We start from the raw sequence: 22,638 nt of genomic DNA on the forward strand, positions 1-22,638 counted from the left end.
ACTCAGTCCCTGAAGTCCCTGTGGGATTCTCCCCACCCCCCACCCCTGGGTCCACCTGTACCCACCTGGAAAGAACAGTGACACCGCCCCACAGCAGGAGCACCATCAGCGGCCGCGGCACCCCAGGTAGCTGGGCCACCCCCAGGGTTTCACAGGTGGAGAGGGAGCCTGGGAACGTGCATTTCTAGCAATTTCCAGGTGATGGGGCACCACACTTTTAAAAATACACAATACTAGGTCTTGAAAGGACTTCTATTCACTTGCACGTTGGTGGGATGGAGCCCTACATTGCAAAGAGCTTTTCTTCACGTGTCCTCCTTGAGCTCAGGGGCTGGCAGCACTTGGTGGGACCTAGTAGGGCGTCCCTTGCTGACTGCACACCCACAGCTAGAGCCCAGGCCCGGATTATTCTCACAGGAAGCCCGCAGAGCTCCTGACACCTCCCTGGAGGTATGAGAAAGCTGAGGCTCTGAGGGGGATAAACTGATTACTGGAAGGTAACGACCTTAGTGAAGTGGTGAAGCTACAGGGTAAACCCTAGTTTTATTTCCTTTTAACTTTCAAGACTTCCTGATTTCCTCTATTATGATACCTGTGCCTTAGAGTCACCAATGGGAACTTGAAGGAAAATAATGCCTGCTGAGGCCAGATGCTCATTTAATTGCCTGGGGGTGGAGCCTGTTTGGTTCTAAGCCCTCCCTCTGAACTTCTGAATGGTGAGGACTGCAAATCAGCTGCCTCCTGCTGGGCCCTGCAGGGTGAAACCTGATGAAGCCCCAGGAACATTCAGTGAGGGGTTAGGAGGGAGGAGAACACGGGTGGATGAAAAGCAAGAAGGAAATGCACCAGCATTCACTGGCAGGCTCTGTCACCCACAGGACAGGGATAAAGACGTGCACACCTGCAGTGCGGACTTTCACAGCCTGGCAATGAGGGCTTTCAGCCTCACAGGTAAATGTCACCTGTTTCACCACCTCCTTAGGGCTGTTCTAGGGCCCCGGCACACAGCCATTTGGGACAAAGGGCAGTTTCAGTGTCTTTCACTCCACGCTCAAGCTACAGATTGTCCTTATAGCTCAGGTATCCTGGGGATAATCCATCTTGTTTTGTTTTGGTTTTGGGAGCCCAACCCAAGAATCAAATAACTTTCCTAAGGATTTCCAGGAGAAAACATCTTCCCACCAAAGAAGAACCTTACCATTTGGAAAAACACCTCCTGGTAATTTGCAAAAAAACCCAGTTTTCTGGGAAGTGATAATCTTGTCATGAGAACCAAAGATAAAGTTGGAGATAATGAGGGAGTGGTTACATAGGAAATATGTGGTCATTACTCTGATCAATTAGTAAATCACTTTCTTCATATGATATACTTTTTAACAGCTTCTTACTAAACGACAGTGCAGGTAAGAGAGTCACAAGACAGCTTCTTCCTTGAGTCAGTCATCCCCGGCCCACACCAGGGCCTAGCAAGAATGACTTAGGTCACCTGGCTTATTTCCTGGCTACTTGGAGGAGATGGATTTCCCAGTTTACAAATCTCAGCTTCCTAGGATTCTATTCTGATAAATTCTAAATTGTATTTTTTTTTAAAAAAAGGAATAGGCTGGACACGATGGCTCACGCCTGTAATCCCAGCGCTTTAGGAGGCCAAGGCAGGCAGATCACGAGGTCAGGAGATTGAGACCATCCTGGCTAACAGGGTGAAACTCCTCTCTGCTGAAAATACAAAGAAAACTGAGCCGGCCGTGGTGGCATGCGCCTGTAGTCCTAGCTACTTGGGAGGCTGAGGCAAGAGAATCGCTTGAACCCGGGAGGCGGAGGTTGCAGTGAGCCGAGATTGCGCCACTGCACTCCAGCCTGGGTAACAGAGCGAGATTCCCTCTCAAAAAAAAAAAAAAAAAAAAAAAAAAAAAGAATAGATGAACTCTAGTGAAATAATCTAGGTCTATCCTTTTACCTCCTCCGTTGTCTGGAGTAATAAAGCTCCCTGCCTCGCCCTCTCTCACAGCACTGAACTGCTTTTCCTGAATTTTCCCACACTGCTGATCATTCACTTGCTAATTTCGATGCATACATTCTTTTTGAGAAAGTCAGTTTGCCAACTCCTCCCACTGGTTTGTCAGAAAATGAGCTTACACTGCGCTGATCTCACTCCTGCTGCCAAACCTCCTTCTAGGGGTCTCTCCTTTGATAATGCAGGGATTATGTAGGCATGGGGAGGTGGGATACCAAGGGGGGATTCTGTCGACGGTGCTGTTCCCCCCTCCCCAGCCCCGCCGGTTCAAAGTCATCGAGCCGGGGGGCCTCTCTGACTATCTGGACTGTGCAGACCACCGCGTCTTCCGGTAGGGTCAGGGGAGGGCTTGAGATAAATCTGTAGGGCTCAACCACCAGCCACTGTCCACCTCAGGTGCCCCAAGCGCCATCTCTGCCGGGAGCTATGTGGATGCATCGGTGACAAAATGGAAAGCCTCTGGTCCTGGCGGAGCTTGTTCCAATCAGGAGAGACCCGAAAGCAAGAAACACAGTGAACAAATGCATGATGCCCAGGGGTGGATGGCCGTAAGCACTGAGGAGAAAAATAGCAAGTGGGGTGGGGGGTGTTAAGAGGGTGGAGGATGGAGATGGGCTGCCATTGACAATCGGAGAGCCTGCAGACCTGCCTGAGAGTGACGTTTGGGGAAAGAAGGAAAGGGAAGAAGGTGAGGGAGGTTAGCTAAGTGGACATCTGGGAAAGAGCTCAGGCAGCAGAGGGGCTGGGGTGGGGGCGCGCTGGCAGCCTGCTGCATTCCAGGGTCCTCTGTGTGGCTGGGACGGTGTCGGCCCTCCCCTGCCCATCCCTCAGGGCCTTCGCAGAAACACTCACACGGGGACCTTCTATGTACAGGCAGCACACGCCACCCATCGCCGTGACCACACTGTCCCTCAGAGGAGCCGCTGGCCACGTGTGTCCCGTCCACATGGAGATGTACTTGAAGATTCTTTACACACTGGGTTTCAAAGACTTAAGTATGGAAAACAGTGTAAAATATTAATAACACAATAACTGATTGTTATCAAAATAGTGGGCTGAATAGAAAATATAGTTTGTTTATTTATAGATAGGGTCTCACTTTATTTATTTATTTATTTATTTATTTATTTATTTATTTATAGATAGGGTCTCACTCTGTTGCCCAGGCTGGAGTGAACCGGTGCAGTCACAGCTCACTGAAGCCTCCAACTCCTGGGCTCAGGCAATCCTCCCACCTCAATGTCCCACGGGGCTGGGACTGTAGGTGTGCACTGCCACATCCAACTAATTGTTTTGTATTTTTTGTAGAGACTGGGTCTCGCCATGCTGCCCAGGCTGGCCTCAAACTCCTGGGCTCAAGTGATCCACCTGCCTTGGGCTCCCAAAGTGCTGGGATTACAGGCGTGAGTCATGGCACCCAGCGTCCCCCCCTCCGGACCTGCCTTTCTTTAATGTGGCAACTAGATCATTTAAAATTGCATATATAACACAGGCCACCCATGCAAGCCTCAATCCTGGGAGGTGCTCCCGTTGGAGAAACCTTCAAGAAGCGGATCTGCTTGGATTTGCAAACGGCCCCTCTGGCCCCAGGGGGATCTGCTGTGCAGAGCTGCTCTGGACTCAGCTCTTCAATACTGCCCTTGAGTGTACTGGGCACCTCCTGACTTTCGACCAGCACAAAGCTCCTTATTAAACGCTGACAAAAATTCCTTCCATTCCAGGTGCCATAATGGATTCATTAATCTCCTATTGATAGTTTTTTGCTGGTTTTCCCACTTTTTGCTATTCTAAGCACTGCTGCGAAGACTCTCCTTTTACCCCACCTGCCTGTGTCTGCTGCAGCTCACATGCTCCGCCTTCCAGCTGTCATAGCTGAGTCCCTGGGTCTCCTCGGCGGGGTGTGTCTGTGGGCACAAGGCTGCCCTGCCACATGCCCCACCCCATAACCTTCCATCTGTGGCCGCTCCTTGTGAGACCCTAAACTCACGACCTCCCCTCCTGTCCTCTCCTCTCCACAAAGCCACCCTTATCGGAGACAGTCAGTCTGCTTCCCAGTTCCCCCAAGGCGAATCCAAAGTCCTCCACTGGCCCACCCACCTCTACCGACTCCTCCCTCACCCTCCGGTCAGGTCAAACGGCCCCAACCAGAGGCTCCCCGGGCGCTTTCATAAGACAGGAGCTTTTCTTCTCAGGTCCGGCTACAGGTACATTGTACCCGCACCTCACCGCAGGAGTGAGAGCCGCAGGGGCGGAGATGGCTTAGTTCTTTTGCCTAAAGCCTGCCCTGACTCACCGAAGGCGGTCGTTAATGTGCGCAATGATTACAGAAACACAGAAATAAGGCTGGGGGTGGTGGCTCAAGCCTGTTATCCCAGCACTTTGGGAGGCCGAGGCAGGTGGAGCGCTTGAGGTCAGGAGTTCGAGACCAACCTGACCAACATGGTGAAACCCCATCTCTACTAAAGATACAAAAAAAAAAAAAAAAAAAAAATCAGGTGGGCATGGCGGCACATGTCTATAATCCCAACTACTTGGGAGACTGGGACAGGAAAATCACTTGAACCCGGGAGGCAGAGGTTGCAGTGAGCCCAGATCAAGCCACTGCACTCCAGGCTGGGCAACAGAGCGAGACTCCATCTCAACGTCCCCCACCCGCCCCGCCACACACACAAACAAAATCTTAATCGTAGTAAGACACAGCTGAAAAGATATGACGGAATGACTCCCCGAGGCTACTGGATGCCACTCCTTCAATCATTTTCCATTCAGAAAACTTCAGATCAGATCATTTACATATGTACATTAAGACAAGGGGTCCTATATTAATGAATCTTCTCCGTCAAAATCCTGGTCAAAGTCAGAAAACAATCCCACCGGACTCCTGGGAGCATCTGATGTTGGAGAAACCTGGAGAAGTGGAGAAGCTGATCTGCAGGATTTGCAAACCGCGGCACTGCCCCCAGGGGGACCCGCAGCACCGGCGCCTCCCCGTGAGAGTCGGAGCCTCACTGAGACCCACACAGTCAGGATCTGCACCTCCAAAGGCTCCCCCAGGCGGCTCTGGGCACACGGAAGCTGGGAAGACAGCAAATGGGCCCCGGGGTTGGGGGGGCCCAGCACAGTCCAGCCTTTTCTCTTTTGTCTCCTGAAGACTTTCACTGTGGATGTGTGTTAGGGAAGGGGGGAGTGAAGAAAGAGACAGGGAGAGAAGATAGAGACTGAGTGATGCCTCCATTCTGCAGAGAAAAACACCGAGGCCCTATCTCAGCACTCGAGACAGTGGGGCCACGGCGGGACTTATTAAGTCTCTGCCTCTCAGTGCTCTGATCTGCCATGTGTCTGGCTGCCTCTTCCATCCTGACAAGCACAATGACTGTAATTCCAAAGTACTGGGAGTTGGGGGTGAAGATGCAGAGAACGGAGGAGTGGGGAGGGAAACGGCAGCCTCTGGGCAGCTACTCTCTAATAAACACGAACACAACACCAGAAAGGGCTTGTAGAAAAGAAACATAAAATGCAACCCAACTACTGACACATGGCCCTCTGTTCCATATTCACCCGCACGTTCTTAACAGAAACGCAACTGTGAACATGCAATCTGGTATCCTGACATTTGCCCTGACCAGGTTGTTACCGCATCTTCATCTTTCTAATTTTAATTGCTTCTGACGGCCCATCCGACTGGTCGAGCTTATTTAAAGAGCCCTGATTCTCCCTGATAAAAGGTTGGAGTCCTGTATCAAAAGCTTTTAGTTTTCTGTAACCAAGGGGGAAAACATGCTTCTTTTGAAAGATGACAAAATGTCTAGCTTCGAAGGGTCATCCGAGTATGGCACACAAGGTGGTCTGCATTCATAGAAAATGATGCCATCATATAAATCTCCCACTGTGTGACGGGGTGACACCATCACTCATCATCTGCCTCCCAGACCCAGTAAGTTTTGCAAAATTAATTACTGCACTTTACACTGAAAAGATCCCATCAAAGAATGTGTGTGCACAGGATGGTGAGGGGCGCCGGAGCTGTGTGAGGAGAAATGGCACTGTTCTCAGTTTCCTCTTCCATCCTACTGGGCTCTGAAGCATTGCTTCGGAGATTTTCAATTTTATCTTATAATTAAATAATATGAACTCTACTGGGGGAAGAAAAGCAGCCCATCACATTGGTATTAAGCCTTAATATCATTTTTGCCATCTTGACTCCTATCGCTATAAAAAGTCATTTTCTGTTCCCCTCACAAAACCACCCAAGGAATATTGCTTCAGATACCAAAGGTGCCCATGTGGGGCTCAAGCCTGGTGTCCAATAAATATGTGTGTCATTGACCTAATGCATGTCCAGTCAATTGAAACCTCACACTTCTGACTTCGGTTTTTAGGTTGTAATCTTGAAGTCTTAACAGTTTATACGCATTGACCTGAGGATATTGGAAACTTTTGATTAGAGAAGGTTGAATTCCTCTAAAGGACTTCATGAATGAAGAAGACAGCTAGAACCCCTGGTTTCCTGCTCCTCAGTGGAGATTCCAGGCGGGAGGCAGGCAGCAAACGCTTGCGTTCCTGTCAAGCGCCAGGCGTGGTGCTGGGCGCAGGATGGACACCAGTGAAGACACAGCTACACGCAGCCCTGAACATCCCTGCAGCAGCCACAGGGCCTGGCCACACCAGGGAGCTCTGTGAACTCAGGGAAGCCGGTACACCTCGGGCATCCCTTGCTCATGTGTAAAGTGGGGATAAGTCAGTGCCCAGGATCACTGAGGGCCTGCCACATAACAGAGTCACTAAACGCTAGCTATTCTCACTAGGATTGGAAAGGTTGAAGCTTACTACATTTCTGTGAACTTTCTATAAATACTGTATTGATGTTCACGTCACCACAGGCAAAAAGGACGCCACTTTCGCATCCAGCCCACCCTAAGAATGCCCCTGGACTTCCCAGTACACTCAGCTCCACCAGGTACCAGGCCCTGCAGAAGCCACAACCTGTGACGAAGACAATGAGTCACTCTTGGTGTGTGGCACAGCGTGATGTGGCGGTGGGTACTTAGTCATGGTCAGTCCGCGATCCAGAGCTGTGGAGCTTATTTTAAGTTGGGTGAAAATCAATTTAAGTTTCCAGATATGTCTTGGGACAACAGAAGATACCCAAAGAAGCAGGGAAAAAAAAAAATAAAAAACAAAAACCCAGAGCCTGAGACAGAAGATACCCAAAGAAGAAGGAAAAAAAAAAAAAAACAAAAACAAAAACAAAAAACCCAGCCTGAGAAATACTTTCTTCATTCAAGGCCTGGGGAGTCAGGAATACAGGAAAGATATTTTCAATTTTATATTATAATTAAATAATATGAACTCTACTGGGAGGAGAAAAGCAGCCCATCGCGTTGGTATTAAGCCTTAATATCATTTTTGCCACCTTGACTCCTATCGCTATAAAAAGTTATTTTCTGTTCCCCTTACAAAACCACCCAAAGAATATCTGCGTAATTTTGAGCAAGTTGGGTTTTGCTCACTTTTGAGCATTAACTAGAATAAGGAGCTTCACCAAGAAAGGCCCCTGAAAAGCATGGTGGAGGCCTGACATGACGGCTCAGGTCTGTAATTCCAGCTCTTTGGGAGGCCAAGGCAGGAGGCTCACTAGAGGAGGCCAGGAGTTCAAGACCAGTCTCAGCAGCATAGTGAGATCCTGTCTCTACAAATAATAATAACAATTAGCCGGTCATGATGCTGCATTCCTGTCTTCCCTGCTACTCAGAAGGCTGAGGCAGGAGGATCACTTGAGCCCAGGAGTTTGAGGCTGCAGTGAGCTGTAACGGCACCACTACACTCCAGCCTGGGTGACAGAGCCAGACATAAGTACTCTTCGTGGTCTAAGGGAGAGTACAATATTTGGAATTAGGATCTGTTTTGCTCCTACCACAATCGCGTATGCACCTCACTCCCTTACCTAAGTTATTTTTCTTTGTGAGTCTTTCTCCCCACTTCCAAAATGAGGGCATGCCTCTCTTGGGACCATGTATCTAGGCTTGGAGATAAGAATTGTAAAGCTCCTAGTATACAAAATATTTTCAACAAATGGTAGCTATGGTCATTTTAATATATTGAATTGTACCATAATTTCACATCTGACAGATAATTCCCCTGAAATTGATACTTGAATGTGAATGTGTTCTCTGACCTCCAGCTACAGGCAATAGTCTTCTATGTCAGGGAAAATCAAGTACTAATATAGAATCAGAATAAAATGGCAAAAAGAATGGGGGCACAACAGATAAATTCTCGAGGAATAACTTACTTAAAGGATTTGTAAATCTGTGGCAGCTAAGACCAGGCCCTCTAAGCACATCTGGAGGTGAACTTCCTTAAAAGAAATGGGTCCAAATGCTCCAACAGGTTCAAGATCATACCTCGGAAGGGTAAAGCTCTTTACAGAGTTTACAAAAAAATTTTGACTTCGGCTCTGCCAGGGAAAGAAAGCCCAGGCGACCCGCCATGGCGGGCTTTCCCAGGGACAGCCCAGGTGTGACCCACGTGGGCTCAAGGCCACCGTATTTGATGCCATCTGCAGAGCTGTGAGCAGCTGTCTCCCATTAACCCGAGGCTGTACCAACCAAGCCACGTTCCCACATAATACTGGTTTCCAAAGTACCTTTTTCCCCAGAAGAGAAGAGGCGTGGACTTACTAACCTCCAATATGTGTAACTCCTCCCAGGTGGCAAAACCAGGGCAACAGAGAACACGGAGATTCTGCCAATGTATCCTAATTTCACGTACCTGTACACAAACTCCCAAGCATTTTAGCAAGCTTTTGGACATGGAGCTCAAAAGAATGACCCATAAATACTTTCCAATACATACAGCATCTTAATGTGTTTTTCTTTCTTTTTTATTTTTTGTAGACACAGAGTCTCATTATGTGGTCCAGGCTGCTCTGGAACTCCTGGGCTCAAGCGACCCTCCTGCCTCAGCCTCCGAAAGCACTCGCATGACAAGCATGAGCCACTGTGCAGGACCCACAGCACTTAAATTCCAAAATCACCTTGAAACCCTGACCTTCCACCTGCCCTGGTGGCTTCCAGAGGTCAGTTCCTCTTCCCGTACCAAAGGTTTCTTGTCTTTCGCGGCCCAGGTAAGGTCACTCCAGGTGCTCCCTCTGCTTTTGAAGGCCTTTGACTGAGAAGCCACTCTGGGTCCTATTAGGACCCCAAGGCGGCTCCATTCGTACTCGCACATCTCCCGGCCGGTTTAAGTCACGCTGGCCAGGCTATTTCCACTTCACTCTCCTAATTTCTCCAATCCCATCCTCTGCTGCATCACCTTTTCTTTCTCTGAGAACCCAACCCTGCAGGAGGAACGCTGATGCTGGGGTCCTTTAACTAGAACGCTAACGCCAGAGCACTTCCCCGGGCGCTGGGGGGCGGGCTGCCGGGCGGGGCCTGGCGCTGCCACCGGGGTGTCCCGCGGGGAGGGGGGCGCTGGGCCTAGGGAGGCTGCGCTGCTGGCTCGGGGAGCGCGCGGCGTACGGATGTCAGGGCCAGGGCTCATGGAGACGACGGGCCGGGCATCACGTAGGCGCTCGCGGCGGGCGGGGCGGCGCTGACAGCGCCCCAACATGCAGCACCCGTGCCGCCCCGAGCGCTCAAGGGCGAAGGGAAGGTCACCGGGACCGAGGGCGGGGGCCCATTCCCGCTCCATCCTTGTGCAGTGCGCGGTCCCGAAACGGGAGGAAATCCGCCATCCGCGCCTTTCCACGCATCTGCGGCAGGAGGAACCGGGAAAATAAAAATCAAAACCCAGCCCCGGGCGCGTCGCGTCTCCAGCCCGCGCTATCACTAAGGCTCCCAGGTGGCGTTCGCCTGGGAAGCGCCGATCTACCCGCCAGGGGCTGCGCGGCCTGGGGCGCTCCACCGTCCGGGCACCGGCGCCCTCACGTGCACCCGGGGCCTGGGGCGCGCAGTCTCTACCACCTCCGGCTCTTCAATGTTAAATGTCCTCCTGGCGCGCCCGCGTCGTGGACCCAGACTCGGGTCCCTCCTGGAGAGCCGCTTCCACATTGCAGGGCAGGGGAAACCCAGAGCCCGCGCCGCGGCGCCGCTGACGTCCCGGAGTCCCCGCTTCCTGGTCCTTCTCGTCCGCGGAGGTCTGCGGGGAGGGCCTGGGACCCATTTTAGTTTTCGGTTTTCTCACGAGCCGAAAGGCAACAGCACATGCGAGCGCAGGAAACCCATTTTTAAAATCTCCCAGCGGAAACGCGAGGGGCTGCCGGACCGCCTCGGAGACGCCAGGCGGGAACCCAGAGCACTCCTTCCGCGTCCGGCATTGCAGCAGCCAGGACCCCGCCCACGCCGCGCGGGGCACGAGGCGACAGGAGGCGCGTGGGGACCCGGCCGTTTCTTCCTCGACATGCTGGGGGGCGGCGTGGGGCGGAGTTGAAGGGCGGGGGGCCACTTAGGAAGTGATCGCGCTGTACCCACGCTTCGGAGGGGAAGCCCGGCCGGGTCCTACAGCTCAGAGGCAGAACGACTCCCGAGGGTCCTCCAGGCGACCCCCTCTGTCAGGCTCAATTTAAAACATAAACCGGAGGGGGTGGAAAGCTCACTATCTTCCGGATGGAGGTTCCTACCGCCATGTCCCTTCCTCCTCCGCCCCACCCGGCAAGGACCCGGGGGCTGCCTTGCTGGCTCATGCCGCCCCGCAGGTACCCCTGCCGCTGCCGGGCACGGGCTTCTCCCCAGTTCTCCCCATCGCTTCCCCGCTCTTCTCCCTGGTTCTTCCCATCGCTCCTCCACCTTTCCCCGCGTCCTCCCGTCGCTTCCCCCCTCTTCTGCCCCATCCCCCAAATCCCCTTCGCCTTTTTCTCCTCGGCTCCGTCCGCCCCTCCCTCGCCGCCGGGAGGGAGGTGCGCACCTTGAGCATCCTCGCCTCTGGTCAGCACTCCGACTGCCTTGCCGGCCCCGGAGAGGTGCTCCAGGAACTTCCGCAAGGAGCCCTTAGGGGCCTGGGAGTCGTCAGTGTCCATGGCGAGGAGGTCGAGAGGAGCCGCTAGTCCCGGTGCGCAGTAGGCAATGTGGACCCTGCCCGCGCCCGCGGGAGTCGGAACTGCTGCCCCGCCCCGCCCCAGGGCCAATGGGCGGTGACGGGCGGGGCCCGAGCGCACGGGAGGGGCTGCGGGAGCGGGGGCGTGGCTAGGTGCAGGGAAAGGGGCAGGTGCGGGCGGGGTGCGGGAGTGGGCAGGAGCACCTACGCCGGGGTCGTCGTAGGTGGGGGCCGTGCTAGCGGTGAGGTGGGCCGCAGACGTGGGGATAGCGCCACAGGTAGGCGGGGTCCCTGCGGGTGGGGCCGCGTCTCTGGTGCTCGAGACTCGCGGGTGGGCTGGAAGGCTCTGGTTGGGGACTTCAGAGATGCCCGGAGTGCCACAGGTGGGGGCAGGGAAAGCGTCCGGGGGAGGGGAGACCACAGGGGGGCGGGGGTCACATCGTTTGGGGGGCGCGCCAGGGTGGGGCGGGATAGAACGCGGGGAGCATCTCCCGGGCCGGGTGAGGGAGACCTTGAGTGGGCGCGAACGTCTGGGCGGGGGGAAGCCCTGCACTTGCGGGGAGCGCCGATGGCGGGGCGGGGTGGAATTGGGGCGTGGAGACCCCACCTGGATGCGGAAGTTCGCAGCAGGCCCGGCCGCTCCGGCGGTTGTTGGCGCAGAGCCCCGCTGCGCGCACAGCTTCTAGTTGCCGGCAGGATTCCTCCTGGGGCTGCGCTGGGAGCCTCTGGGCGCGGCTTCCTCGACCTTCGCCCCCAGGTATTCTCTGTAGTCTGAGGTCGGGAAGGACGAACGGAGAGTAGATCCTCCAGGTGGTGGGAAAAACTGAGCGCGGCGGGCTTAGCTATGACGAAGCTGCGATTTCCCGGGCCCACGGGGGCTGTGGCGTCCACTCGGTTCCTGCTAATCCCACTGTATTATAAGGTGGGGAGAGTCAGCTTGCATAGTGAAACCAAAGAGAGCTGCGAGATGGAGAGTGAGAGTGAGAAACCAAGAGAGTGAGACACACACACACACACACACACACACACAAACACACAGAGAGAGAGAGGGAAAGAGAGGGAGAGTGAGAGAGACAGAGAGAGAGACAGAAAAAGTCAGAGAAGCAGAGACACAGAGAGACATAGAAAGATAGAGAAAGATGAGGGGAAGAGAGAAACAGAGACACACAGAGTCTTAAAAAGAGACACAGAGAGACAGAGCAACCAGGAGAGAGACACAGAGAGGGAGAAACAGAGACAATTTAAACCAAAAGAGAAAAACAGACCAGAAAAGAAAAACAACTAGTAGAGCTCGGAACTGCGAAGGTGGCATCATTCCGTTAGTCTCGGGTTTTGCTTCCTGGGTTTGTGACATGGTCAGAGTCCTTGTCTTTGATTTCCTAACACAAGTTGCTAAAGTTGGAAGTGAGTGTGAAATTGAGTTAGTCTAGCTTTATTCTTTCACGGATGAGAAGTGAATTATCTTCAGCAAGGTGGGTGCAGGCGTGGTCCCCGGGGGTCACTGTGGTGAACAGGCTGCCCTTGTGGGCAGCCAAGTTCGTCATCACTGGGACAGAGCCCAGGACACTTCCCTGGCTGGCCAGCCTTTTCCTAGAACCCCACACATTGCAAATGATGGAGTCCAGATCTATACCATAAAGAAACGAGGGTGGTTACAGAAAGCACCACGATCTCAGCTGAGTGGCTCTGAGCACCCCAACGTTGGGGCACCTCGGTACAGGTTGGGGCAGCTCAGGCTGTGCCCAGCAGGGAGGCCGGCCCGATCAAGCTGCGGTCTCCACCCTGAGAGTGTGGGCTCCTTCCCACAGCGCGGGTTAAAGCATCGTGTGTCCACCTGTGCAGTGACTGGTCCCAGTGGCCCTGGAGGGCTGAAACCCTGGGTCCCGCCACTGGTCCAGGGCATCCGTTTCCCCTTCCTGCAGTTCCTGTGTCTGTGTGTCCAGGGGGCTCTGATCCGTGTCTTAGGACCATGGCTGAGGGGACAAGTTCACCCGCTTTGGAGCTGGCCCGGATCTTGGTTCTGTGGATCCTCGCTGTGTGGCTCTGGAGCAGTTCTGTCCTCAGGAGATGGATCTTCACAGCCGCCTCTTGGGGCCATGAGGAGAATTAATAGGACGACCCCCGGGTAGCTGCTCAAAGCCCTGTGTGGGGCCACCCCTGTGTCTCCACCAGTTCCTTTGCTCTGTGCTCCCCCCCACTGTCACATCGCCAGCCTTTATTTCCTTTTCCTTGGACCCAGACAGCGAATGCTCCGCTGGTCTTGGCAGCCCCTTCTCTAGTCTGTCCTCACATCACTTCCTGATGGACAGCCCTGACTAGCCATCAACGTGACCAAAACCCCACAAAATAGAACCCAACTTTCCTATTAAGCTGTACAGAGCTGTCCCAGCCCCACTTCCCACAGGCTGGCCTCATTCGCCATGGGATCCATGGTTCTCACCTGGGGCTGGGGGTGCCCCTGGCATCTGGTGGGGAGTGTCAGGGATGTCCCTCCAGGCCCAGTACAGTCCCCCAGCTGGTGGCCGGCAGACAGCAGCACCCAACCTGATGTCCCTGTGGCTTCTGGTTCCCCGAGGCTGGCTGTGCTTTGCTGCCTCTACATGCTCTCAGACGGGTGCCCTCTCTCCACCTTCACTGGTTAGCAGTGTTCCATCCATTAGAGCTCAAAGCACTGCCTCCCGGCAATGCAGCCCCTTCTCCTGGCCTGCCGTCTGCCTGTGCCCCGCGGTCTGTACCGTGTCCTCACGGACCGATCAGAGCGAGGCTCCCAGGAATGGAGAGGTTCCTGCTTGTGTCTGCTTGTGTCTCTGTCCCGCCTTCTCTGGACCTGGCACCGTGGCCTTTGCCGACAGAGGTCTTGGGTTGATTGTCAGTGAAGCAGACAATCTATATGGCTCTAAATGGCTGTGAACATGCTTGATTGGGTTATTTTTAAAATAATTGTATATGTAAACATTTGAGTGTGACACAGGTGGATTTTTGGGCGAATGGTCTTGTTCTTCAGGGAGTAACCACAGGCCCATCCACAAGGACCATTTCCAGCTAATTTATGGAACGCTGTTCTACCTGGTTAATTTTCAACGTTATCTCAGCCTGAGAGGTAGGTCAGCATGTGACGAAGTTCACTGGTTTGAATCCTAATCTGCTCCTTATGAGCTGCACCTTCCACGCCTTCGTTTCTTCCTTGGTTAGGTAGGGAAGGTATGAGCTACCTCAGAGTTGTGAGTGAGGCCTGCATCGAGTGACCGCATTAAAGTGACAAGGACTGCACCCGGAGTGTTGATATTTAAAGACCTTTAAACATCGCGATGCCGCATTTTGGTACCCAGGTAAAACAGCAAAGTTATTTCAGATGCAGACACAGACCCTCGGTGAGGCGGGGGGCTGATGGCAGGAGGTGGACCACCGACCCTGTAACGAGGGCGTGGTCTGTTCGAGGCTGAACGAAGTGCACATCATTGCATGTACCACGGAGGTCCCTCTCGTGAAGTCCTGGAAGGGTCCATGTGGCTGAGCCGTGTGGTCTGTCCATGACGTCCGGTAGGAGCAGAGCTTTCGGGTGCAGCCTTGCTCTTGTGCGCACAGCCCTCAACGGTCTCAAAAGTCTGAGGCTTAAAGCAGGCTTGGGGTTTCCTTACACCTCCTAGACATCTAATTTGCCTGGCAAACATGTTTTTCTTGGGTGTAAAGGTGAAGGAGTGGGTGATTCTGGTGAAAGTGTACTAATTACTGCACTTCTGGGTCAGTGGCGCTTGGTTGAAGACACTATCTGCCCTGGATGGACATCTCTGGGGTGGTGAGAACCGGTGGCTGGATGTCGCGGGGTTGCCAAGAAGATGCCAATTTTTTCCTTTTTCCTCAGTAACAACACCCTACTTTGTTTAGGGAAGCAGCACACCCAGCTGAAAATCCAATTCTCTTGCACGGCAGAGCGGCTGGTGACACAGGTCCAGATGCTGGGATGCTGATGGGGGGTCCTGGAGTGGGAGGTGTCAGGAGGCTTTCCCGACCCACAGCAGCCCTGGGCCCTTGTCCGGCCTTCTTGTCTGGGGCATGACACCAGGAAGGAAAGCAGCTTCGGGGGCCCGAGGGCCAGAAGGCAGAGTCCTGGCGTGTGAGGCAGGCCTGGGCCAGGCTCCTCGGAGGATGTCACAGACCTGCTGCCCATGCAAGGACCACCCACCTCTGAGCCCCACGCAGATTTTCCTCCGTAGCCAAGTGAAATCCTGGTACGGCGAGTGAGGCAGTCAGAGGCACCTTTTGTGGAAGGAGGACAAAGCTGGAGAGAAAGAGGTTTTCCTAAAGGCACAAGGCGCTGATTCTGCGTTAGGGATAATTCCTAGGAGTGTGGTTGCTGGTGGGTGGAAAACTGTAGCCAGAGAATAAGTGGGAGTGGCACTTGCTGGTATTTAACTGATTCGTTCACGAATGGTCCAAACAGTTCCAGAGAAAAGAACATTTCGGACACAGAAGTTTTCACCCTGCCTGACAATCAGCCTGACCGTGGGCTGTTCCATCCTTCCTGGGCGACACTGAGAGGGTCTCAGGCCCTTCCGGCCCTGTGCTGGCATTTCCCCAGGGTGTGTGCCCCATCCCGAATAGGCTGGAATGCCTCTGGGTGCAGCTGAGCCTCTTGAAAAGGGAAGAGACATGTGATGTGCTCTGGCTGAACAGGAAAATGAGGGAGGACAGGGAGAGGGGCCTGGAGGTGAGGAGGATGGTGAGCAACACTGGGGACAGAGGATGTAGGGTAACACCAGGGACAGGGGGATGGAGGGTAACGCCGGGGACAGGGGCATGGAGGGTAATGCCGGGGACAGGGGATGGAGGGTAACACCACTTCTCCAGGTGCCTTTGGGGGATGCTGCCGCCTCTCGCACCCCAGAGTGAAGTCAACAGGATTCTGTCCCGTGGAGCCCCACAGCCTGGCAGCTGGGATTGTCGCAGTATGAACCACTGTTCACTAGCTCTGCACCCTGGGACAGGCTCCCTGGTGTTTCCACCCTGGTTTCCCATCTGGACAGTGGGACCCTGATGTCCCCGTCCCAGCTGCGCCCAGAGCCCTGGACTCCAGCGTGTCGTCGGCACTCATTAGCGTTTCTCTTGTTGTGGTCCGTGGATGAAGTGGCTCTCTCTTTGTGTGTTCACAGCCCTCCTGCTCACTTTACCTTCTGGGAACACTTTTTACATAGCTTCGTATGTGGGGAGGACTCGAGTGATTAATTGAATGTTTCGTCAGGTGCAGTTCTTCTGTTTCCCAGTTTTGACACAACATTTGGTGAAATTTCCAGGGACTCCTGTGGTCAGCCTCACGGTTTCACTCTGTCACTTTCTAATGCAGTATTCTTTGGGAGTCTTTTCAATTAAGCGCCATCATTTAAAAATAAGTTTTATAATATGCAGTTTCAGGTTAATTCTTTACCTTTGGGTCTCAGGCAGTAGCTACCTACCTGTGAGTAGTCACAAAGGTTCACGCAGTTTTCTCTAGCCGTCCCTGGCTCGTAGCTCAGCAGATCCCTTCAGATGAGTCAGCCAGCTGTGTACCTGCATGTTCAGGATACTTGTCAGGGGCCTTCCTCAGAGCAAGACCGACGCTTACCTCATCCTTGGGACTTTGGAGCCCGCCCTGGAGAGACTCCAGCCACATCCTAAGGGGCCGTCCGGGTCCCACAGGCTGGTGGGAGTGACTTCTGAGCCACTCCAGACCACACTTTGTGTTCCTACACCCCACAAAGCCACTTAAAGTGCCGTGTTCTGGTGCTGTGTGCCTCACCAGTGTGCCACACAAGCCTGCACGGGGATCTGAGCGGGCGCTGCCTTCCTCAGGCTATGCTTGAGTTTTGGGGCAACTGGAGCACTCGTGGCTGTGATTCTCGCCACTGTCTGGGCTTCCCTAGAGGGTCTCACCCGCAGCCTGAGGACCACATCGGCAGCCACCGAGGAGCCGCCAGGTGCGGCCTTGGTCCCACTCAGTGCTTCTCGACTTTGGTGAGAGAGGAGACAGCAAAACTTCAGCTGGGAGCCCCAGGCCTTCTCTGCTTGGGGCCCTGGGACTGACATAGCACAGATCCTGCCATCCACGTGCTGGGGGCCCCGCCGTGCGGCTCCCTCCTCTGGTTAGGGACTGCACCCTTGGGCTGTGCACCTCCTGGTTCTCACACTCAGGGGCCCAGGGAGGGTGGTGGATGAAGAGAGAAGGAGAAGGGTGGCAGTTTGAGCCCAATTGTGTTGGCTTCGTCTTCCGCCTCTTGTCCCTAAGTACATTGGCAAAGTTTTCCAGATGAAAACTCAGAAGGGATTTTTAATGACTGGAATCTGTGAATTCCATGGAAGCCAAGTCTGTCCACCTCTTTCACCCGCCTCATTTCTCCCCGTTGGGGCTGATTTTGGCAGCGTTCATAGGGGCAGGGACGGAAGGGGTGGGGGTCAGCCGTTGGCCCTGTGTCCCTCCCCTCCTCCCCTCAGCGCCACAGCATTTCGGTGTCATCCCCTTCCGTGCACGCGTCCTCATGAAAACCAGGTGCGGCTGGAAGGAGATGCCTGTGCCCACTCCCGTGACCTTCCCGGCCACCCTGGCTGCAGCGGCCTCTCGGCAGGCATCTTTCTGGTACTGCCTCCGTGCCCCTCCTATCACCTGACGCTCGTGTTCCTGAATCTTCACGCGTGTGCTCTGTGCAGCCACCTCACGGGTTCCCTGGGAACGGAGACAGTGTCTCACGCCGGTCAGAATGCTCTTCTCTGTCCACTGAATAGTCCAACACAGAATCATTCCTCTGTGATTATTTATGCTTTGTTATGTAGAACTGGAATAAAGAAAAAGTGAATTTAGACATTACAGCCATCAGGTTGAAGCTTAGTAATTGCATTAGGGAATTAAATGGAAGCATTTGAGCTTCTCGAGTTCTAATTCCACATCTTCGTATCCCCATCACCCCATACCCAGTGTCTAACACAGCTCTTGGTCTAGGAGTTTCTTGATAAATGCTTACTGAATTGAACTGTACTGAGCTTAACATTCCCACCCAGAGTTAGAAGCCAGTCCCTGAACAAATTGCATTTAGAATATGAGTTTGACGTTACTGTGGTAAGGGGTATCCTACACGTCATAATTCCTAGTCAATGTCGGGTATTTAGTCAAATAGACTCAAGTATAGAGAAGCATAGGCCCATCTGGCAAAAGGGCAAGGCACGGTGCTTTAGGTCCAGGTCCCCAATATCAACTATGAAAATAAAACGTCAACTCCAATGACAGCCCTGTCCTAAGCTGGTCACTGTTTACGCTAACAATTATAAACAGCTCGAACTTACTGTCCTGAGAGGCAACGTACCCTCCATTCTCTCTGCAGTGTAGCTGCCTTGGTGGATGGAACATGCCCCTCCTCCCTCCCTCTCCCTATCCCTCCCTCCCCCCTCCTCTCTCCTTCCCTCTCCCCTCCTCTCTCCCTCCTTCCCCTCTCCTTCTTCCTATCTTCTCTCACCTTTCTCCCCCCACCTTCTCTCCTGGACAAGGGGTAGAAGAGAGGAGACCTCAGGAATCTTCTGCTTCATCCAAGCAGCTTGGGGGCAGCATCAACAGCTGCAATTTGGCTGCCCCAGCAGGTGCCTCAGGGCAGCCTTTCTAATGGGAATCCTAGAATCGTGTCTTTCCTTAATGTGTCCTAAAGGCTGGAGGACATGAAGTGAAACAATGCTCCATGCTCAGTCCTGTGATTTTGTGTAATTATTGGACTTACTTTGAAATTAAACTAAATGATACCCAAGGTAGAGCATGAAAAAAAAAGAAAAAACAGGCTATGGTGTTTGAAAAACAAACAAAACCGTTTGGTTTGTTGGTTTGTTCTTAGACCTTCACAGGCTCCTAGGTCACACGTTTCAGTTTCTCAGCAAGTGACATTCTCTGCAGAAGCTGTGTCAGTCTCTTGTTTGATGATGTCAGCCACAGCAGAAAGAAGCACTCCGTAGGCCCCGTGCTCAGCACCTTGGCGTGAGCTCCTGCCATCTTTCGTTCATGCTCATCACAGCTCTGTGCAGTGGGCATCCTCCTGATCCCTGTGGGAGGATGGAGGATGGAGGCGGAAGGGTGAGTGATGGCAGGATCACATGAGGGGTCTCTCCCGAGGTAGGGAGGGGAACCGGCCCAGGACCTTAGTGCCCATCGAATCCTTCCTCCTCCTCCTCTGCCTCTCTGTGACTGTTTGACTCAGGCTGCAGGGACGGACATGAGTATGTGCAGAGCCTGTGTGCACCCCTGGGAATGTGTGCTCATATTGGCAGGGAGGGATGTGAGGTTGTACAGAGCGTGTGTGCATACCTTGGCGGTGTATGCTGGCGTTGGCAGGGACAGATGTGAGCACGTATGGAATGTGTGTGCACACCTTGGGGATGTGTGCTGGCATTGGTAGGGACAGATGTGTACAGAGCGTGTGTACACACCTCGGGGTGTATGCTGTTGTTGGCATGGACAGATGTGAGCGTGTACAGAGCGTGTGTGCACACCTCGGGGTGTGTGCTGGTGTTGATAGGGACAGATGTGTACAGAGCGTGTGTGCACACCTGGGGGTGTGTGCTTATGTTGCTTTGTAACCGGCAAATACGTGGCCCGTTGCGTCGGGCGGCCCTGCGCCCATGCTGAGTCCGTCAGTGGCCCTCGGGTTGGGGTCTCCGTCTGCCCAGACAGCACTCGAGTGGCTTGAGGTTTCAGATTCTTCCTCTACGGATACTTGGGCCTGCTCAGGACCAAACATCAGAACCAGCCAACTGCAAACTACAAGAACGTTCAAATGCATCTTCAGTAGGAAAAACAAAAGCAATTGGAAAAATTTTCCAACGTGACCCCGTGGTTAAGCCGTTAGATACTCCAGCCAACAGATTGAGTCACTTTAAAATTCACACCAATTAAAATGGTTGTGAGAGTTGCAGACCTTTACCGCTAAACCTTGAAATAATTGAAGCATTCTGCTCCACTTGCTTACAAACTAGGGTTGGGGATACCTTTCAGTCCAAAGTAGCAACCTTCTAAATCCAGCTTAGATGCGAGGCTCCCACTGACACAGGAAGAGACAGTGGCCCTTGATTATTCTCCTGTGTTCAGATACTGTGTCATTTCCTTTTTTTTTTTTTTTGTATACTGATCATCATTTCTGCTTTTCCAATTCAAACTAAAGAGAGTTTAGTTCTGTTTTGGAGAAGCTGTGGTTAGTGGTTTCTTTTCATGGTTTGCTTAATCTCTTAAGTCTGGTGCTTACATTACCCAAATAGACTTTTCTTTAGTGCCACAGTGCCATAACCAGGGCTTCTCCCTCCATATCTGCTCCCCAGGAGGCTTCCTAGGAATGGGAGCTGGAGATCCAGCCCCTCTCCATGTGCCGTTTTCTTTGAGTCCAAGGCAGGTTTGGCTCAGAGAAGAAAAGAGGCCTCCGGGTTAGCTGCCTCTGACTGCTTGCTTGTGAAATGTTTAATGATAAGGCGACTTCAAAACTAATTTACACATTGATAGTTGTAGCTTGAAGTATCACCGCAGTCATAAGAACAAGAAACACTCCCATAAAGTAGATAAGCAGAAAAAAAGCCATAGAAGTTTAATAGAGCACAAATAAAATGGTGTTGTAAGAATGTACAGTGGGAAATGCTCTCAGTCCAGCCAGATCCAGCTGTGACGTCAGTCCAGCTGTGGTGTCCTCCTGTAAAAACATTCAGCCACATGTGGCCCTGATTGCAATCACTAGTCTGAATTTTGATCCAGAAAGTTCTTGGGGGCCGATGCTGGGACTGTTCCAGCAGTTGAGTCTGATTGGGCGTCACGGTGTTGATGTGCTTATCGCAGACAGCTGGGCTGAGTGGTGGCCACCCGTGCACTCGCCACGTGCAGCCGTTATTCTGGTGATGGGGTTGCATGCGGTGCGGCTTGTCCACCTGGGCTATTAAAGTACAGGGAACCCAACCGCGGGCGGGTGCCTCCCGACATGGGAGCTGTCTTTTTTATCCAGGTCCCTCTGGCGCTGCAGACCCCTGCCGCCAGTCTGAGCTCACAAGGAGGTACCGGAGGGCTCTGCTGGAGCATGGAGGTCCCTGAGCAGGTGGTCACTTATTGCTTGTGGAGTGGTCCGTGGCCTGTGAGTTTATTCTCGGGGTTTGTGTGGGCGAGGTTAACCAGTTCACAGCTGGGCACTTACCCCTTACACAGGTGACACTAGTTAAAGTGGAATCTATATTAGCTCACACAGGCGTGTCTGAGGAACTGGGAGGGTGGGGAGGTTTGGCCCTAGCACTAGAGCCTGGGCTCCTGACATTCTGCGTCTTCCTGTTGGGGGGCCGTCAGGGCCGCTGTGAGTCCTGAAGACAGTAGGTGCCATATGGACCAGGGGATGCAGAAGCCTCTAGAGGCTGTGGGGGGCAAGGAGACTGTCGCTTACCCAGAGCCAGCCCTGCCGACACCTCGACGTTAGATGGTGGGAACTGTTTTGGACTCCAGCTTCCAGAAATGTGAGAAAATAAGTCAGTGTTTAGGGTGCTAAATTTGGGGTGATTTAGTGGAGAAATAGAAAACTAGCCCACAAAGGTGCACGCATTGAAATGTGCTCTCTCCAGGTGTTCACAGTGGTGTGAAGGGGATGGCATCAGCGTTCTGGGAACTGTGCAGTTTCACTGAAGGAAGGGGGTTCGCCACTCCTTTCCTCATGTAACTGAAGGTATGTATGCCTGCGACACTGCCCAGGAGACAGGGACTGGAATTCTGACTTTATTTCTTATGGGAACTAAGCCACAGTCAGAACACAGTGAGGGCTGAAATGAGCTTCCTACAGCCTGAACTGGGAAGAGGAATCGCAAGTAGCTTGTTTTTTTCTACACAGACCTGTCCTTTCAGGTTTTGTTAAGTTCTGGAAAAAGGGAGAAGCCAGGCACACCTCAGCGAGGGACAGTGTTTCTGGAGGTGGCACGGCTTCAGCCTTAATGTGGCCGTGTGGTTGGGAGGCTCAGAAACTGCCCTCCAAGGGCACTCATCTGTTCCTTATTGCAGTAATACTTCGTTTACAGAAATCCACAGAAATTACAGTGCGGGAGGCCTCTGGTCTGGATGGGTTTGTGTGGACCGAGGTCACGGGGTGTTGTCCCAAGTGCTTATCCTGATCTGGCAGAGGCTCTGTTTCCAAATAATTATTCTTCAGTTTCAGAGCCTATACCTGAGTGATAGTCTTTTAACTTTGTTGCATAAAAGTAAAGTATGTCTTGAGGGTCTAAAAACCTATTTAGTAGTCATGGCTTTAAACTCATACATGGGGCTTTGGGATGGAGTGAAAACCACTGTCACCTGCGTGGACGCTGCGTGGTATTTTTAGCGTGGTGGCCTGCTCATGCCTTGAGCTCCATCTGCAGTGTGAGCAACAGCTGTGCATTTGAGAAATGTAGGCAGGTCTGCTTGCTCCTCCAGGGGCCTGCGGGCATCCGGGTGAGGGGCCTGGGATGAGGCCACATCAGTGGGAAGGAGCTTGATTGTGTCAGCAGATATGTCTGCTTCTACAGGCCTGAAAGCCAGCCAGAACCCAGTTTTCCTTTGGTCATCTAATGCCAAAAAAAAAAAAACCGTTTCTTGG

General features: G+C 53.0%; 1 protein-coding gene across 1 annotated transcript; it reads right to left on the reverse strand.

The window, feature by feature from the left end:
* Positions 1 to 8,875: 8,875 nt before the first annotated feature.
* LOC140711121 (uncharacterized) lies at positions 8,876 to 12,591 on the reverse strand. The gene is made up of 4 exons (XM_073014028.1): positions 12,492 to 12,591; positions 11,655 to 11,870; positions 10,919 to 11,404; positions 8,876 to 9,767 (listed from the first exon to the last, which is right to left on the reverse strand). Exons 1-4 carry the CDS (start codon positions 12,589 to 12,591, stop codon positions 9,553 to 9,555), a joined length of 1,017 nt encoding a protein of 338 aa, XP_072870129.1. The 3' UTR covers positions 8,876 to 9,552.
* Positions 12,592 to 22,638: the final 10,047 nt, after the last annotated feature.

Source organism: Chlorocebus sabaeus, unplaced genomic scaffold, assembly GCF_047675955.1.
Source record: "Chlorocebus sabaeus isolate Y175 unplaced genomic scaffold, mChlSab1.0.hap1 unalloc_scaffold_159, whole genome shotgun sequence".
Lineage (NCBI taxonomy): Eukaryota > Metazoa > Chordata > Mammalia > Primates > Cercopithecidae > Chlorocebus > Chlorocebus sabaeus.

Coding starts and splice junctions, on each gene's coding strand:
- LOC140711121 (XM_073014028.1), bottom strand. CDS start 12,591: ATGACGAACTTGGCTGCCCACAAGGGCAGCCTGTTCACCACAGTGACC. Junction 11,871..12,491: donor AGATAATTCACTTCTCATCC/GTGAAAGAATAA, acceptor CGCCGCGCTCAG/TTTTTCCCACCACCTGGAGG. Junction 11,405..11,654: donor CTGCGAACTTCCGCATCCAG/GTGGGGTCTCCA, acceptor GCATCTCTGAAG/TCCCCAACCAGAGCCTTCCA.